At 40.9% G+C, this 19,815-nt stretch overlaps 1 protein-coding gene across 1 annotated transcript in view; it reads left to right on the forward strand.

Annotated features, from left to right (window-relative positions):
• hfw (leucine-rich repeat domain-containing protein hfw) overlaps positions 1-19,815 on the forward strand; it is a 147,567-nt gene that overhangs the window by 17,540 nt on the left and 110,212 nt on the right. Inside the window, exons 2-3 of the mRNA XM_089595580.1 lie at positions 9,094-9,361; positions 9,438-9,752. Of these exons, the coding sequence (XP_089451706.1) occupies positions 9,094-9,361; positions 9,438-9,752 (583 nt within the window). The remainder of the gene's footprint in view (positions 1-9,093; positions 9,362-9,437; positions 9,753-19,815) is intronic.

The raw sequence follows: 19,815 nt of genomic DNA on the forward strand, positions 1-19,815 counted from the left end.
ACACACAGGTCAACAATAATACCAGTATTGGCAACTGAACTTTAAAATCTCTTTGTAAATCAATATTCATGAGTTTATACATTTATAAAAGCTGAATTCAGTAGTTTTTGAGTCGAACATTAATAGAAAAAAAAAAAAAAAAAAAAAATTAAAATGGTTTGACAAACTAAATTTCTTAGACAAACGTTTTAAGCTAAACACTAACAAAAATCCGCAATAATACCCCCATCAACCCCTATGTTATCAATTAAGATACGACCTCCTATTCGGAAAAAAACTATTCCGCCATCAATGATTCAATGTATAATGCCCAAGTTTCAACATACTTTTTTTCGAATTTTTGCTCATGAACGTAGTATGAAACTTTAAAGGATCTCCTAAGAATTTCATTCGATTCTTTTCACAAATGTATCACGCTGAAACCAAGGCTAATGGGAAACAGACTCATAGCTCAGTAAGTATAGAGCAATGCTATAATTACATACAAAGGAAAAAACCACGCCAATTATACATAGTGTATAACTGTGGGTTGAAAAAATTTGTTATTGTTGCAGTAAAGTAACATTAACTTTGATACTTCATAAATTTGCGTTAGTGAGTAAACGTAACTGATCTTAGCTATTCATTAGGAAGTTCTCTCTTAATTATTGATGTTAACGTAACTGCAACACGTAAACAACGAATGAGACTGTTAATACACAACTCCCTTTCAATTTACATTATAATAATGACTGTCATGACGAAAAATGGGGCAATATTTGTTTCTCCCGTTTTCAATGATACTGAGGAATTTGAATAGTACTACTTTTTGTTACACTGTTTTAAGGTAGCTCGCTTGCGAGAATCTGAGAAACAAAGTATGTTTAATTCGGTAGATTAAAATCTACTGAATTCAATGGTAACTCTGTTAATACTCCAAATCGAACAGAATCTCGAGAAATTTTAGCTCAAAGTTGAACCGTTTAACACGAGCTCAAATGGAATAGCATTAAAAAATCAGTTGTATAAGCGTTTTTTGACTCAACATCAAAAACCTAAGCAGATATTTTATAATGTGCTTGTAGAAAAAATTCCATTCTTTTTAATTCTGTTTTAGAAAATGCTGGTAATCGGTCATTTTTAAAAGATATTTGCGAAGAAAGACCTGAAAATCAGTTTTATGGTTATGTGAAAGATGGTAGCAGAATACCGACACTTCTGTACGTATGTTATGACCGGACTTGTTTAGAGTATGGTCTAAACTGTTTAATTTAAGTGTCATTCGTGGGTGTCTTAGGATTCAGCTCGCGAGCTTTATTTGTTCTTTTTAACTGAATAATAATCTTTATTGAAATAATATGGGTAATTTTAATTAATGTACTTCTTTATTAAAGCAATTGAATAATAATTTGTTCTTTTAAATACAATTTACTCGGGTCACTTTAACAAGGTTCGGCGTTAATTATATTACTGATAAATAACTTACATCTATCACTGATTGTTGTTACTGCTGCTTCGGAGTTTCCTAATGCTTCGTGCGGTAACCTTCAGTGTTTCCTTAAACTACACGAATGAGTTCGTGGCCAGTAGGATGTTGCGATTTCTGCTTTCTCTGCTATCGCCGGAACCACTTTCGACGGGACTCCTTTGCTGTACCTCGCTCCTTAGCGTAGTCCGATACTATTGATGTTCTCTATACGCACTCGAGTTGCCTCAGCCAACACGTTATGCCTTACGTGTATAAGGTAATCACGAGTCGCGAGAGTCAAGAGTTGACTAAAACTTTAGAGGACAGGTGACAGACGTTAAGAGATCGATTTTTCCTCTTGATGGTGCGTTTTTATAGCATCAGAGCGAGTAAGAGAGGCCTTTGGTTGAACTACGTCAACCAATGAGCGATGTTCTTGCAGACTGCGTTGATAGCAAAATAGTAGGCTTGCACGATGATGTTACATGTTATGATTTCGCATAGAAGAAAATAACAATACAACAGTGCCAATCGCATTTTTCTGACAAGATCAGTGATGATGAAAGCTCGTATCAGCAATATAAGAGTGCCAAATACAAGTTCAATTGTGACAGTAAGCTTACAAATTTCTAAATTAATCCTTCTGGGGATTTTGCAATTAATTTTGAATATAATGAAGTTGTGTGTGAATTAAGAATTTTAAATTAGTATACATTACCAGAATTGAGCAATTAATCAGCAAGTAACTATTCATTCATACATACAATACAATTTATTCATTCATACATACATGCATTCTTACAACAAAGCTGGCCGTACTCTGTCAGCATATTATGAAGCATTTACCTTAAAGCTAATACACACATGCGCACACATAAGCGGCGTACGAGCTCCTCTTCTCACTTGAGCTTGCTTTATATTCACAATACGTCTTATCTAAATTTGACGGATGGATAGTTTTTAGTTATATTATAATTCGTATCAACTCGGGATGTAACACGTATATACTGTTACGGAACAAGCTTCAAAGATTCTCGTATATATGGGAAGTAGATAATTCTGATTTATTAAATAAATAGATTAAAGAGTCTGAAATATTGTAATGAAATTCTCCACCAGAAAGGTGGAGCAGGGGTTCGAACTCGTCAACTAAGGATTCACGAAACTTTACGTTGACCGCTCAGCCACGACCGCCGCCGGGCGTGACTGTAATTATTGCGCTTTTAGATGCACTCTATTATCTCGTCAGTTGTACGCCAGTGTGCCAACACACGAGCGCTGGCTTGACTGAACCAAGCCACGTCTGTGACACCTTCCCAGTTTATGGGTTATCGTCCCCGATGACACCTCTTACCACGTCACGTCGCCTGCTAGGTATTAGTTTCTCTAAATTCAACAACTGTTTATCCGTCCTCTTTCTCATATGTCTTTGTGTCCTTTGACAGGCTACATCATATCCTCGGAGCATCTTCGTACTGTCTTCTCACTTCAATATCGTTTCGTGACAAAATAGCTTCATTAGTAGTATACTGACTGACCAGGAGACGTATTTTTTATCGGCCACCAGAGGCAATAAAGATTTCTTCCAAGTTGGTGATAGGTGTATCTGACGCACATCCGGGTTAATTTCTTGTGCGAATTACCAACTCGATCGCCTTAAGCGATATCACAATTCTATATCCCAACCACTGTCACTTAATTACGCTTGTTACACACAATAAAGTTAAAAATCAAAGGGTTTTTTGTAGACAACGGTGTTGACCACAAATAATTAATCGGTTAAAAATTATTTGTCTAGACGTATCAATTTTTAATTCTGTTAAATAAAAAATATGTTTCTTGTAATATTTAAATTAGTATAGTCCAAAATTTTAAATTCAATAGGCGTATATAATTAAAACGTCGAAAAAAATTATTTTTAAACAGAGTAATTTTTACAATACTGAATAGCAATGCAGTGAAATTAAAAATTTTACTATGTAACATAGTAAATCCTACTTTAGAGAGTTATAAATTTTTAAATGATTATAACAAAATTTTACTATGTTGTATATTAAAAGTTAAAGTATCACAATTTTTATTGTGCTGGACATAATAATTTTTATTATGCTGTGTAATGATTTTTTTAAGGCTGCTATATTAAAATAATTATTTAAAATATAAAAAAAATTAATACAAACGTAGTAATTTGCGTCATCAGGTGAGTATATCTCAGCTATCCTAAAAAGTATAGTAATTTTAAGTATAATTATAATATTTTGTAAATCACTTTTTTCAGTGTGGCTGATAAAGGATAGCAGAGGGGAAAATAAAATTTGATACAGGAAGTGGCGTTGGCTCATTGGTAAGCGTGCTTGTTACTGATACAATGCTGTTCTAGGAGTCGTGGGTTCGATTCCCAGTGAGTGCAGATTAAAAAAAAAACTGTTATCACCCGAAAAAGTTCCAACACAACCCTGGCTATTTTGGGGCGGGTTTTTCCGTAGACTTTTTGTTCAGAGTAATTCCAGGGTTTTTTTTCTTGTCCCACAGGTCTTCAAGTCTGGGTGAACGTGAAACAATGCTTGGGCTGTGGGTAGAGACTAGTGAATCCGATGCCAGGCAGGGATCACCGGCCTTACCAGTGAGGAGTGGTCCTTGAAGCATAGGTCATCTTTGGGCATGCTCGTTAGCCTGGATCCAATGCTTCAGCAAAGAGTGCCGGCTTCAGGAAATTTTGGGAGTATCATTCAGAGAGGCGAGGAACGAGGAGTTCCCCCTGCCCGCACATCTGGGCCCCCTTTACCGTGCACCTCTTTTTGCACTCTACAAACTTGAGACTGTACGACTGTAACTGCTTATGTTTATGAAAAATGCCTGGCAAGGCTTGATTTTTTTGTCAAGCATCTTCCTTTTATACCAAGTTATCTATTGAAACGTTTTTTTTTTTTGTATTACAACACTTTTAGAACATACTTTAATTTCAATTAAAAGGTAAACCTAACCTTGCTCTCTCATAAGAGACCGTTTAAAACTATCAATATTTCATAATTTTTTTCTCGAAAATTTCCGCTGGTGAAAAATCTCAAAAAATTCATGTGCACTCCTAACATGCTCAAATATAACACATTTTTTGGCACGTTTCTCCATTTTGAACTTTTCTCCCAAACCTCCTTAACTGGTAATTTGATATTAATTAAAGGAATGGTAAATAGATATGGCAATACACCCCCACACATAGGTGGTGAGTGGGTGGCTCTGGTGACTAGACCAACAGGCTGTCACGATAACCCAATAAAAAAAAAGAAACTTTAATACTTTTTCAGTGGAGATTCATTGTATTATTTCGATATGTTAAGTGCTCAATTACAACAATATTACTAATATATAAAAAGCAAAGTCGCAAAAACTGTTGTAATCGCTACCCGCAAAAACTACTTAGTCGATGTTGCTAAAATTTCACATACTGATTCTTGACACTTCCCAGATGTTTTTAGTAAAATTTTTATCTTGAAAAAAATATTAACAATTACAATACGTAAGCTCAAAGTTTCACAAAAATACGCTAGCCTTTCACTTCAGTTCTCACCAAGGGCCAAGCTGTGAACTATTGCTGTGAACTGTATATAGATATATGTACGAATATGTACATCAGCGATAGTTCACAGCTGGGCCGGTGGTGGCGCTGATAAAGAAGCACTCTGAAGGTTGCGGTAGGCAGCAAACTTTTGACCATCGTGGCCAACGCTGTTCAGTTCAGTAGAATCTGCTAGGTGGCGTAGAAGTAAAATCGAAGCTACCCACAATAGAATTAACTAGGTCTGGTTATTAAATTCCTGAGCAAAGCACCGAGCTCTATAGTCGATCGTTGGCAGTGCATGAAGTATAGAGCTGGGAGTCGTGAAGCTGGGTACCCTGGCAATGGGTACCCCGGCAACCGACGACATCCCAAACAGAAATCTATTGAGGATACCTCCTTAGTTCGTGAGGACCTGTATAGATATCCTACAGTGGACCTACTGAGGAAAGTAACGTGGCGTACAGTAGGTCCTCTTTAGGTATCCTAAATAACCGTGTACATAACCAAACTAAAAGCATTTTCCCAGTTAATAAATATATGTGTGAATTCAATAAAAGCGAGGGACAGAAATAGAGTTAATCTGTCAAAGTAAAAGAGCTGCTAGATTTAGTAAATAAATTATGATGTCAATCGTTTAATGAATGTAAAATAATCTAACTTATATGTATGTAAATTATTAATTAAATGAGATATTTTGTGTCTCAAAAGTACTTAAATTTCTTATACTTTTAATACTTAATGTAGTTATTTAACATATAAGTATATGTTAAGTATTGAAAGTATAAGCAATGTTAGTACTTTTGAGATGCAATATCTCAAAACTATACACAATAGGCTTAAGTATAATGTTACAAGTTTACATTTTTCATCACTCTGCACATTTCTGTTAAGTAACGATTATAATAGCGACCTTAAAGTAGTCATTATTTTATTAATTATTGTACAGCACATAAAAGTCATTGAAACAATTATACATTTTTTCAACCAATCTATTTTTTATTCTATATAATAAAACACCTGTAGGTATAATAGTGTATTTTATTATAATTCTATCTCACTCTCTCACATTTAATTTATACATATATTTTAACTCTAGAGACTCTTCAAGTTTGGTTAGGTACACAGTTTTTAAGGATATCTAAAGAGGACCAACTGTACGCCGCGTTACTTTGCCTCAGTAGGTCCTTCATAGGCTATTTAGGTATCCTCTAGAGGGCCTCTCGTTCGCCTCAATAAGATTTCTGTTCGGGATGCGACACTGCTCTCTAATGGACAAGCGACATACGTCGAATTCTATTGAAAAACACCATATTTTGTGAGAGCCACAAATACAAAGACGTTCTATGAGCCAACGTCCCACCGTAATACCAGGAGACGTCTAAATAGAGCACAATCTGCTCTAGCAATTATGCCAACCGACCTGGTGCTAACAGAGCAGATTTTGTTACAACATCAAGCCGGGGAAAACAACCCTGAGGAGTTCAGGCAGCTACAACGGTCTCTTCCTCAGGGATTTGTCCTAATGGTATACCCACAGAGGCAGTATTCTCTAGGCCCACTTTTCCGATTAGCGATTACCAGTTAGTTATCCGAGGATCGATTAGAAGATGAGATATGTTTTGCCTAGTGGCGTACCTCCCTACTGCACGGTCCCCGTACGCAGAGACTACGAGGTTAAGAGTCAAGCTACCCGCAGCCAGCTCTCCATCATTAAAAATAATAATAAGGAATATCTTGAAGTTTCACCACTGGCTCTTTTTAGGGTCATTATGAGTATTTACGTTTCTACTGAACCATTAATCTCATCAATTCTTTTAAGGGCCACCTAAAATTACCTTGCCAACAAATACATTATTAGTACCGTTTCCGGTAACAATTCGTTTACTAAAAGTATATACAAAGCAGGCCACTATTAAAGCAAGTCAGTTATTCACTGGCAGACGTCACGAGTGGAGTTGTTCGTCACAAGGCTGGGAACCCCGACGACCGGTGACCCTACATTACCCTCTAAACTCTTAGCATTTAATCAGGAATCACTGATTCTCTCCAAGGTCTGCGCTGGCAAATCTAACAGCAATGAAGGAAAAATAAACTTGAGCAAACGGGACAGTCTCTAACGGGCAAGTATAACGAACCAATCCCCCCACCTTAGATTACCAAAACGACTGAACTCAGCAAAAAAAGAAGGTGCTTTAGACATCAACATCTCTGGCATAACCCCAGGATACGTTGGGAAAGAGCTCTATAATTATCTCTAATGCTTCAGACGAAGTTTTCCTCCCAATCAGTCTAGTTCTACAACAGCAGTCCAGAGAAGATCACCCTGAGGTATGTAGGCAATCACGTTTGCTGGAAACTTCAGTCAAAATAAATTTAGTTCCCCGATTCTTTTTAGGGCTATCGGATGTCAAACTACCTTGCCAACAAATATATTACAACTTAACAAAGTTGACAAAAAACAATCTCTAAGGTTCACAAAAGCTTTAACCATGCCTATAGTCACAAGAGGGCGAATTGCTGTAACAGCAGCATCAAAATTGATGTACAAAAATCCATTAAGTGAGAGATCAGCTTTCTATTATAATTCTTGCAGTAATCACTTAAATCATCCAGATTTTTAACTATATAGAAAATATGTATTTGTACCCATTGTGGCGATAAAAAAATGAAGAGACTAAGCTCGAAAACTTTGACGCTCTGGTAATAAAGTTGTGAGATCTGTCAAACATTTTTTTTTAATCATGTGATTTTTGTCCAGAACATTAGATGAGATAGTGATAATTAACCATATAAGTTCTTTTTTAGTTACTACTTTTTTTGATGTTTTCATAATGACATTTATGTCGAAAAAAAAAAAAAATAATAAGAAATAGTAACGAACAGTAACACTCATTAAACCTTACAATAATCTTAAATCTGCACTTTACAAAATATTACTACTAGTTATGATTTTCTCTTCATTACTTAATCACAAAAAAATTTTATGCAACGGTTCTAGATTACATAAAGCAAAACTATTTAAATAAAATATAGAAGCAGAATTAATAACCAGAAAAAAAATAAGAATGCAAAGTCTGTACGTCAAAAATAACTTTAAATGCTATAGAAAGTTTATCTTTATACAATGTACGTTGCATAGCAAATAATTTTTTATAAGACTAGCAATTTTTGGTGATACTTAATAAATCACAAGGTCAAAGTTTTGATAACTTAAGATGTTATTTTGAACGACTATTATTTTCTCACGGTTAAATAAATGTGTGAGTTTTATTGTCAAGCTGTAAATACACTGACAATATATTTATAGACAATGGCTCAGGAGATCAGTTGTAAATAAAAAATATATTATGAAAAGAAATTTATGACGGTTAAGATTCACTATTGTAGTTAATTGTAAATGGCCTATGTGTTTTTTAAGATTTAAAAAAAACTCAACTAATTTATACACTTGCGAATTTGTATATAGCATTGCAACTGTGCCCTACTTTTAAAGTAAAAAAAAAAAAAAAATTAAAGAAAAAAAATAAGGATCACTATCACAAATATATGCATAAAATATTCATTCTTTTTATAAAGTTTTATAACGAGAGGCGAGGAAGGGCCAGGGGTCATAATGACTCTCTTATTGAATTATTCTTCATATTCCCTACTTGACAATTAATTCTTATCTTATTTTCATACTGATCTATACTTGTCAATACAACTCTGATACTACGACAGAGACTGCTTTATAAGTTCACCTGCATTAAACTTGCATTGATATACTATGCCCATTCAAAAAGCTATTGGTTATGCTCACTGTCATATGATCACACATATATACAGAGCCATAAGTCTACTATAGATAGACATTAAGTAACTGCGGATATAGAATGTTCGAAGTGAAGATAATTTGTTACGTTTTCAAAATATTCAGGACGTTTCTATTTAGTATTTTTTGCATCATAAATTATATTATAAAATATCAACAAATTGATCGAATACAACACTACTCTATCGGATTTTTGCATAACTTATAAACTTAATGATAAAACATAATTTTTACTAATGCATTCATTTTTATTGATGCTTATGTTTTAATTCACAGATGCAATGGCTAGCAATACTCATATGTCTATGCGCAGTAAGGGCCCGGGTAGAAGAAGATCACTTCATGGTAATAAACACCGAGCTGATGAATAATAATCTCATTACCTTAGACAAGTGTTTTTATGGTTTAGCCTCGGAGTGCCCCCAGGAAAACTCAAATCCCTGCAAAAAAATCAGCCTATCAAATGGCAGTAATGATAATGTGGCTATCTTGTGTTGTAATTTAGCAAATAATGCCGAACTTGAGCAAGCGTTAGCTCGAGCAAGTAAGCATCGATTTTGCTATCATTATTATACCATTTTTCATACATATAAGCTAATGCTACTTTTACATTCATGTAGATTTTCCGATAAACGTTTCGTATGTACATATTAGGAATGCCACATTAGACTACATTAATGCTACTGAAGTACGCTGGAGGATGCTTAAGTCCTTAGCAATAACAGATGGCAAAATTCAACGGATAAAGGGTCAATTCCTTATGATGACTCCCATCTTCTGTCTAAATTTTTCGAACATTGCGTTACTAGAAATGGAAAACAACTCGCTTATCCGGCTTGCTCAATTGACAACTTTAGATCTCTCTCACAATAATTTGATGCACTTGCCAGCTCTAAACATTATGAATGGACGAGAATTTTGGATCGATATTTCTGGTAAGTAAATTTAATGCACACATGAATAAAGCTTCACTTTACTGTAATATTTTATTTAATAGACACATCAAACCAATGATACTAGTAAGAAAATATAGGAGATGATATTTTCCACATGAAATAGTACATTACGATACTAGTGCGCGAGGAAGGCGATTGACGCACGCGTACCACTCGCTAGCGCTCGTGTGCGAAAACCCGCGTGTGTCAATCACAAATTTTACAAATTTTCTACACATTGTGCGCGGGAAACGAGATTATGAGCCATCTAATGTGGCTCTGCAAAGATCTTAACGTACACATGCACTCGCACGAGTGCGTAGCACGAGTTGTGAGTCGCGTGTGTAAATCGAGGTCTTCAGAGTTACAACAGATGGCTCATAATCGAGGTCCCCGCGCATGGCGTGTGAAAAAGTTTATTATTCTTTTTTGTTTTTTTTTGTTTAAGAATTCTTCTAAATTCATGTTATTATTTTTTGACTTTCTTGAGAGAAAATTCCATTTTTTTCTTTCAATACTTGTTACCCTTAACATAACCCTATACTTTTGTTTCTCATCAGACAATTTTGTTTGCTTTTTTTATAATTAGACGAGCAACACACAGTTATGGTTATAATGAAGAAACGAACAGCTTCAGATACTGCAGTAGTTCGAAAGATATTTTATTTATTAATCTATTAGTTTTGAGCATGAACCTTGAGGAAATGAAATAATATGCGCCAGTGCTTATAGTATCGATTAAGTGAGACCTGGAGGGAAAAAGCTAGTGGCATCAAATCCACGTAGTTTGTATGTATTTTTAAACATCTAAAAAAAAAAGGATTATAAGACGGTACATTAAACATGCCGTTAGTTTAGTTATTATTGAGTAATTTTTCATCCTACATTAATCAAAGCTGGCATTCTAGCATAATAGTCGTTGAAATTTTTATAAATTCAAGCAAGTTGAACTGTTCATCATATGTCTGCTTAACCATGAATATATATATATATATATATATATATATATATATATATATATAAAAGTTATTTGTGTTGGGCATTCCACCAGCCCCCCCCCCAATGACCCCTGACTTCCTTCCTACATGATTTTTTTTGTTCGTCCACAGACCCTCCGTAGTCTTCGATCGATCCTTTACTCCGTTGATCGGGGGGATCAAAGGCTTTGCCCCCTGATCTCCTCACCAGAGGCTGCCACCTCTGGATCCCGTACAACCCTTCTAGCAAAATATATATTGATTTACATTGCTTTTAATAGTTCCATATTTAAATAATTCGAAAAGTTGACTGTATTTGTTATCTACGATGTATAGCTCGTACATATGTAAATTTTGTATGATTCACAAGAAATATATTTAGAATACTAATAAAACATAATAAAAGTAATAGTTGAAAACTTTTTTCATATTTTTCTCCCACACCGCTTAAAAAGTAAATGAATAGTTTATACATACTAATAAAATGTAAAAAATAAATAGTCATTGTAAATAGTTTATGTATTTCTTATTATTTATTATAACTAAGTTTTTTTGTTATTTTTAACAAAACTTTTTATTTTTGTAGTACTTACTAAGTTTTTGGTCAGATGATTAATTTTTTGTTAATATTATTGTACAACTATGTGAAATCAAAATTTGTTGCATATATTTTTATGACAAAATAAAATGACATATATTTATTAAAGATTTGCATAGTCATTGATCAATAGAAACCATGAACTATAAACTATGAACTATGAACTACTCACGACTATGAACTATGCTTTAATTCCCTAATTAACCACAAAGAGACAGCATTCCTTTATTCCCTCTTTTATTGGCCGTAGGTCATCTGTCACAACAGAGTTCCTTCAATTAAAATTTTGGAAGAGCATAAAGGTGGATCTTAAAGTAACGCTGCGAATAATACAAGAGTGCAGAATTAAAATCTGAAAAATAAAATAAGTTAACCCTAAGCTACTATAACCTAATGACCCAAGGGACAGTAAGTGAATGATTAACCCCAATCTACTATTACCTAATGACCGAGAAAACAGCATGTCAGTGATCAATCCCAAGCTGCTATAACCTAATAACCTAACGGATAACAAGTCAATAACTTGTGTGTTGATTTTTAATTAATATGCAGCTCGTCATCAGAAACTCAACAGACTCAAGAGCCTGCCGTTTTAATTAATTACTAATTAATCTTTAGCCAAAGTACATAATACCTAATGACCCAATAGACTGTACTGCTTGCATTTTTAATTCATAAATAAATAATCTATTATACTCCAAGTAAGTATGATAACTATTAACCCAAAAGACTTTAGTGTCGGAATTTTTCATTGTTAAATGAATAACGTTTATTTCTAAATCTCAATCTTCAGTAAGTTAAGAAATTAAAGTGCCTGTACTTTTGATTTTGGAATAAATAAATTTTATCTTCAAATTTTGATTCTAAGAACCTAGTAGACTAGTTTTTGCATTTTTTAATGTTAAATAAATAATCTTTTTTTCAAGATCGTAATTCCTAGTCACCTACTTGATTAAAATGTCTGCATATTAAATTGTTAAGTTAATTTATAATTTAAATTTTTCATCTGCGTTATTGTTAAACTAATATACTATCTATATGTCAAGTTTTAGTTTCAAGTATAAACAAGCGGGCTGTTCTAGTTTATTTATTGCTCCTGATGCTTATTGTTTGAAAAATATTTTGATGTTTAGTTAGATGATCAGTTTATATGTATTTCTGATAATATCAAGTTTTATTTCGGCAAAACAGCTTGAACATGAATATTCGTTGTTTATTGTGACAATAAAAACATGCATCAAAACTTTTATTTATACAGTAACTAAAAAAATTTACTGATGAATATTATTAACTAAAATTTGGTTCTTGAAATATTAATTATTAAATAATATGTTGAACACACTATAATATGTTGTCAAATTACGAGAATGTGTCAGTGATATGATGATCTGTTTGTTACTTTTACTTCTCCCATGTTTGCAAGGTCTCTAAAGTACTTAATATTATCAGTCAAAATAAGTGGAGCTATCATGATGTCATGAGCTAAAACTAATAAATAAACTATTTTAAAATCTTATGTTTATAAAAATATATACGTAAATTTAATTTTAATGAAAAAAATTTACGTTTGGACGATCAGTGATGTTTATTTACAACACCATCGCATTCCGGATCATACTTTCTTTTTAAATAAGAGCTCTGTATACGCTAGGTAATTATCTTTGGCACGAGTCAGTAACGTGATCTCCTGGATTTTTCATTTGAATAGCGGTGGTGTTGAAGCGTCTGCATCATAGCAAAGCCAACAGAAATGAATGTTTTTCATTTGTAAATTTAAAATAAAATATGAATTTTAGAGCTAAAAATATGGTTGTAATTATAAAATCAGGTATTCAAAAAGTAGAAACCAACGTTTTCTGCAAAAAAAGCCTCTCAAAAGATCGTAAACTTGTTGAAAGTTTTCATGTTAGTAGCACTTTAGAGTAAATTCGAGACAATCAGACTCGTTGTTTAAAAGAACTGTTTGTAAGAGAAATCCCTGGAGCTGCAAGTGAAAAGTCAAATACTAATTATTATAATGTTCAAATAGAAGTATACAAAACTATGTTTTGTAAATATTTTGTTTACATACATTTTTTAGGTAAAAAAAAAGATTGTTTATCAGTTCTTCTCACAAACTTGTGAAGTATGGTTTAATCGTTGTTTTAATAAGCATTTAATTGTATATTATCATGTTTTACTAGCTACATGAAGACCGGACTTAGAAAAATTATTTATGATTTTGTAAAACAGGATTGAGTCTGTCCAAACATTCAGCAGCAATATGCATTTGGGTAAATTTAGAAAGTAGTCATTCAAAAACTAGAGAGCCAATAATTTGGAATATTCCATCAGATCAGCGTTGCCATTGACTCCTCGAGGAAATAATCGAGGTGCACTTATATAGAGCAGTTGGACTTTGCACAAACATAACCTTAATTATTTCTTTTTTCGACTGTGTCTTGAAAAGAACGGGTAAAAAAAGATTTTTTTTCCGTGCCGTATTTGAAAAATTAAAATGAACATTAACAAAATCTTCAAAAATTGTCACAACATAACCTCTCAAAATTTGAAAAACAGCGATATCTCGTAAGGAAACCCAGGTAGGCCGAAAATAATTCCACGTATATGAAATAATTATTGAGGTGCAAAAATATATGTTACAAGAATTCATACAAACAGAGGTAATAATTCTAATAATAATAAGTCATATCTCAAAGGCGAAGCTACATTCTACATATCCTAGCTATAAATTAATTTATTTTCTATTCTCTGATCCATCATGTATTATAAGAATAATTGTTACGTGACCAAAACGTATATTCTTATTATTAACTTTGAGATTAGTCGAGAGTAGTTATAAGCATGAGTAAATTTTAATATCTTACTAATATGTAAAGCAAAGTCGCTAAAATCGTTGTAATCGCTAACCGCGAAAAGTACGGCACCGATTTTGCTGAAATTTTTCATACCGATTCTTGACACTCCCTAGATGGTTTTAGTTTAGTTTTTATCTTAAAAAAAATACGAGTTCCATTATTTTTTCCACTCTCACAATTCTATTTTCATTTAACGTGCCATCAAAATTATCAAAAAGTTTTCCTTTCTGTCCTTTTGTTTTAAACAGCCTTATCATTTGAATGTTTTTACTGCTTTATTTGTTTCGCAGGGGATTACAAAATGCTTTCAACGCTTTAAATAAAAGAAAGGCACGAAGGATAGTCGCTTCGGCGTGTAATCGTCGTCTTCTTCTTCTCTCCTCCTCTAGCGTGGCGTGCGACTGTCCTCGCTGAGCCCTTGTACACGAGTGAGTGCCACCTGCCGAGCGCGGTGACGCACGAGGTGGGAGGCCGGGAGAGAGCGCAGCGACCGACATTGCATGGCAGGGTGTGGGTCCCCGCTTGGTCGGTAAGAAAACCCGAACATCCCGCCTGCCTCGATCCAAGAGCGAAACCCTAGTCACCGCCCGCCGAAGCGGGGGGAGTCCCTCGATCGTCCGTCGCAGGGAGGCTAGAGTCCGCAGATGCCACAGGGAGACGCGCAAGCTTGACAATGGGCCGCACGTATTCGCCGGTGGCTGTCTTGACGGCAGCAGCCCGGACTAGTCCATCGGATCCAGGGTGTATGCGGGTGATACGGCCCAGAGGCCAGCGTCCGCTGGACTGTAGCAGCGTAGGGTCAAGAAGAACCACCAGGTCCCCCACCGCGAAGTTCCGACGGACAGCGCTCCATTTCGGTCTCTGTTGGAGAGTATTTAGATACTCACGGCCCCAGCGCGTCCAGAATTGGGCGCGAACGGCCTTGACGAGCTCCCAGTGCGTGAGCGGGTCCAAATTCTCTGCAGCGGGGGTAGCTTCGATGATGGAATCGACGGGAGCCCCGATGAGGAAATGTCCAGGCGTGAGCACTTCGAGGTCAGAGGGATCGCCAGACAAGGGCGTCAACGGGCGGCTATTCAACACGGCCTCAATTCCAACGAGAACCGTAGAGAACTCTTCATACGTTAGATGACGAGAGCCGAGCACACGGCGTAGATGGCTCTTGGTCGACTTGACCGCGGCCTCCCAGAGTCCTCCAAAATGTGGCGCGCCAGGAGGAATGAACTGCCAGGAAACCCCCTGGGAGGCAAGAGTCCCGGCGACTAGGTCCCAGTCAAATTCTGCGCCCTGCAACGCCTCGCGGAGCTCCAAATCAGCTCGACGGAAGCAGGTGGCGTTGTCGCTCCAAAGCTCGGATGGTCGGCCTCGACGACCGGTGAAACGGGTGAGAGCACCCAAGAAGGTGGCCGCGGAAAGGTCGCCGACAAGCTCCAGATGCACGGCTTTGGTGGTCATGCACACGAAGACAGCGATGTAGCCCTTTGTGGTCCGGATCCCCCGTCTCTTCGATGTAAGCACGGAGAAGGGCCCGGCGTAATCGACTCCGGTGCGACCAAAAGCGCGAGACAGCGTGACGCGAGACGCGGGCAGCGGAGCCATCAACTGGCTTGAAGAGCGCGCCTGTAACCGGGCACAGATGACGCACCCTCTAATGTGAGCCTTGATTCTGCGTGGCCCGCCGAGAATCCAGGCACGCCTGGAGACGTATGCGCTGGTAACGCGATATCCACCGTGGAGGGCGCGTGCGTGAGCCCAAGAGACCACGAGTCGAGCGAGCGGCGATGTTCCGCTGAGGATGGGAGGGTGCTTCTCTTCGTAAGACAGCGATGAGTGATCGAGCCGCCCGCCAACACGCAGAACTCCGTCGGCATCGAGGAAGGCGGCAAGAGAGGTCAAAGGGCTCCGTTTCGGAAGACGTTCACGCTTCCGCAGGAGTGCCAACTCATCCCCAAACGTCATCGATTGACTCAACCGAACGCAGGCCAGAAAAGCGTCCTGAATCTCAGACGGCGTCAACGGCGAAAGCACAGAACGGGTGGGCATGCGCTGCAAGCGGTGTCGCACCCATCGACGAACGCGCACGAGGAGGCCCAATACAGCGCGCAAGCTCGAGAAGAGCTGCAGCAGGTCCGATTCAGGCGCGCGGAAGGCGCAGCAGAGTGAGAGCGTGGGCGTGGGTGGAGGCAGTGTCTCCTGGGGCCAAGACTTGTCGTCCTGGGCCAGCCACGTGGGGCCTCTCCACCACAGGGGCTGCTGTCGGAGACCACTCATGTCGGCACTTCTGGTGGCTAGGTCGGCCGGATTCGATTGCGACGGCACGTATCGCCAGGCACTGGGTGGCAGGACCTCCTGGATCTGAGCGACGTAGTTGTCGACGAGCACGTTGTTGGCCGGCTGATCGGAGCGTATCCAGTGGAGCACAATTTGAGAGTCGCACCAAGCGTGGCAGTGCTCGATCGCGACTCCCAACTCGCTGGCTGCTGAGCGAAGAAGCTTGGCGGCGATGAGGGCCGCTCGCAATTCTAGACGTGGGATGGTCATGCGAGCGGCGGGCTCGGTCATCGGCTTGAGCGCGCGGATGGGCGCAAGCTTAGTACGAGCGAGAAGCATGTGGCAGAGAGCGGGCCCATCTGAGGACTGCAGCCGCGAATATACAACAGCGGCCATAGCACGGCGACTGGCGTCAGAAAACACGTGCAGCTGGACATTCGACGACGGAGACATACCAATCCAACGAGGCAGAGAAAATCCGGAAATGGCCTGCAGCTCGGCGGTGAAAGCGGTCCAGCGGCGAGTCATGGAGGACGGTACGTTCTCGTCCCAGTTCAAGCGCGCGCGCCACAGGTCTTGCAGTAAAAGCTTGGCGTTCAACACGATCGGGGCAAGCCAGCCGCACGGATCGAACAAGCCTGCGAGCGCGGCGAGCATGGATCTCTTTGTGGTTTTGCGACCTTGGTCGCCGTGCTGCCAAATGCCGTGATGTTGGATATAGTGCACTGGACGGTGCGATGCAGCGAGTTGGTCATCAGTAAGGGGGTTCATATGACCGAGGGCAACGTACTCTGCCATGAACCGGGCGTACTCAGAAGCCATCTCAGGAGTCCGCTGCAGCCGACGATGCAACGAGCGCAAACCCGCGGTGGCGCCCTGCAGACTGTCACCAAGGAGGCGCACAGCGTCATGTTTCAGCGGAAGTCGCACAATGTAACGCCCGTCGTCAGCGCGATGATAATCGGCGAAGATTCGCTCGCATTCCACATCCTCAGGCGCTCGGCGGCTGACATGTGGCACCTCCTCGATCTCCCAGAATCGCTGGAGCTGCGCAGCCAGCTCTTGATCCCAGGGCGACTGAGTGTTCGTGTGCAGAGTTGTGCCTGCGATGAGGGCGTTCGAGCCCAGGCCAGGGGCCCGGCCGACGAGAGTCCAGCCAAGAGCCGTGCGCTGTCCGACGAGCTCGTCACGCTGAACGTAACCTGGTTCGATGAGGCGGTGGTAAACGTCGACTCCGAGCAGAATGTCTACACGGCGAGGTGTGCCAAACGCTGGATCGGCCAGAGGCTCAAGATCGAGCCACTGTCTCATCACGGCTGGGTGCAAGGGGGCAGACGGAGAGGTGAGCCCGAGCCGTGGTAAGCAGAGCGCTGTCAGGTGGATTGGCGGTGCATGCTCTCCAGTTTCAAGGCGTAGATGCGCTCGGGTTCTCGAGGGGATGGTCAACCCTCCCTCAACCCCATGAATGCTCGCCTCGTTGACTTCTAGCGCTGCGCCGAGCTGCTGGGCCAACCGGATGGAGATGAGTGTAACCTCAGAGCACGCATCAAGGAGAGCTCGACCAGCGACACGTCGGCCGGTGGGACCGGTTAGCTGGACAAGAGCGGTCGGAAGTACGGCTAGTCAGGACGATGGAGGCCCCTGATGCTGTGAGTCGGTGGCGGACGGGCCCGCGGGGTCGACTTTTGGCTTCTTGGGCGAAGAGGGACGCTGATCCGATTCAGGCTTGCGCCGATGGTTGCTCTCGTGCAGCAGACTGTGGTGGGGCTCCCTGCACTGCTGGCAGACGGACCGTGAAGGGCAGAACTTTACTGCGTGACCTGGTCTCAGGCAGTTAAAACATAACTGCCCTTGATAGACCATGCGTCGCCGGGCCTGCGCGTCAAGGCCTTGAAATTGCGCGCAGTGACCCAGGTAGTGCGACTCTCTGCACGACGGGCATGGCGGCAGCGAGCTACTGGTGGCAAGGGCTCTAAAGTTTCGTCCAGGAAACGGGGGGGCCGAAGAGCGCATGCTGGCCGTGTTGGCTGGTCGAGCAGGGCGAGAGGCCTCGACGGAGCTGAGCGCGCGGCACTGTCGACGAAGGAAAGTCGTCAAGGCAGCAAAAGTGGCAACATCCGCCGTGGTGTCCGTGCCAGCGCTCTCCAGTCGCTCGATCTCGTCCTCCCACGCGCGCCGGGTCGTCGGATCCATGCCAGTCATCGCGCAGGAGACAATCCAGTCGTCCCACTGAGACACAGGACGACCCAGAGCTTTCAGCTGATCTCGATGTTTTCCCAGGGTGTCGAGGAGACCCTGAAGCCCTCGAGCTGACTCTTCCTTCAGAGACTTGATGTTACGGAGCGCCGTGATATGATCATGAATGAGAAGACGGCGGTGCTCGAAACGTGCTTCGAGTAAGGCCCAAGCCGTTAGGTAATTGGCACCGATGGTCTGAACGGTGTCGAGAGCTGCCTTGGCGTCTCCGTCCACCAAGGATTTCAAATAAAACAGCCTCTCCACGTCGGTGAGCTGTTTATCGTCGTGGACGAGCGCGCGGAAGAGGTCCCGGAAACTTTCCCAATCCTTTCGCTTCCCCGAGAAGGAAGGGATGCTGATCTTGGGCAAGCGAGCTCCGTGTCTCGAGTTATGACGGTCCAGGTCGGCGCCGCCCGGGCCAGGGAGAGGCGTGAGGGTGTTTCTTGCGTTGTAGAGGCGTGATCGAGAGGCGATATAGTCCGACTCTGCCGTCGAGTACATCTGGTCAAGAGACTCCAGCTTCTCGGGCGGCGGTGACTCCAGGAGACTCACGTGATTGGCCTGGAAAGTGTTCCAGTAGCCGTCCAGCAGCTCGAGCCTTACTTCCACGAGACCCAGGCTCCAGTTCGGGGGGTCGATCTTCTCGACGTCCCGTGCGAACCGGCTGATGACGCCGGCGAGGGCGCTCTGGGAGCCGAGCAAGCTCGTCCAGTCGTCGTTCGACCTGAAAAAACGATCACTAGCTTGACGTTTGCACGAAGCATGTCTTGCCTCCGGGCCACGAGCGGCGGGGCCATGTCATCGTCAGACTCGACACAGCTGTCGACGCGCGGTGCATCGACGGCAGACAAAACAGATAGAAGGAGAGTGAAAGAGAAAGAGTGTGAGAGAGAACACGAAAGGGCGAGGATGCCAGAAGGGACGTGCGTAGACCACGCGCGTGCCAACGCGCACGCAAGCTACACAAGCTTCGAAGCCTGTCCCTCGGCGTCGACCCCCCGCGCCAGCGAAGCGCAACAGCTCCGCCGCGCGAGGCGGACGCGCGCGACACGAGGCCAACATGGCGGCCGCGGCCGATGAGGACACCGCGAGCGCTTGATCGCGGCTAACAATGGCGGCCG

Source organism: Copidosoma floridanum, unplaced genomic scaffold (assembly GCF_036245765.1).
Source record: "Copidosoma floridanum isolate Cflo_tuat_1 unplaced genomic scaffold, Cflo_Japanese_pri ptg000026l, whole genome shotgun sequence".
Lineage (NCBI taxonomy): Eukaryota > Metazoa > Arthropoda > Insecta > Hymenoptera > Encyrtidae > Copidosoma > Copidosoma floridanum.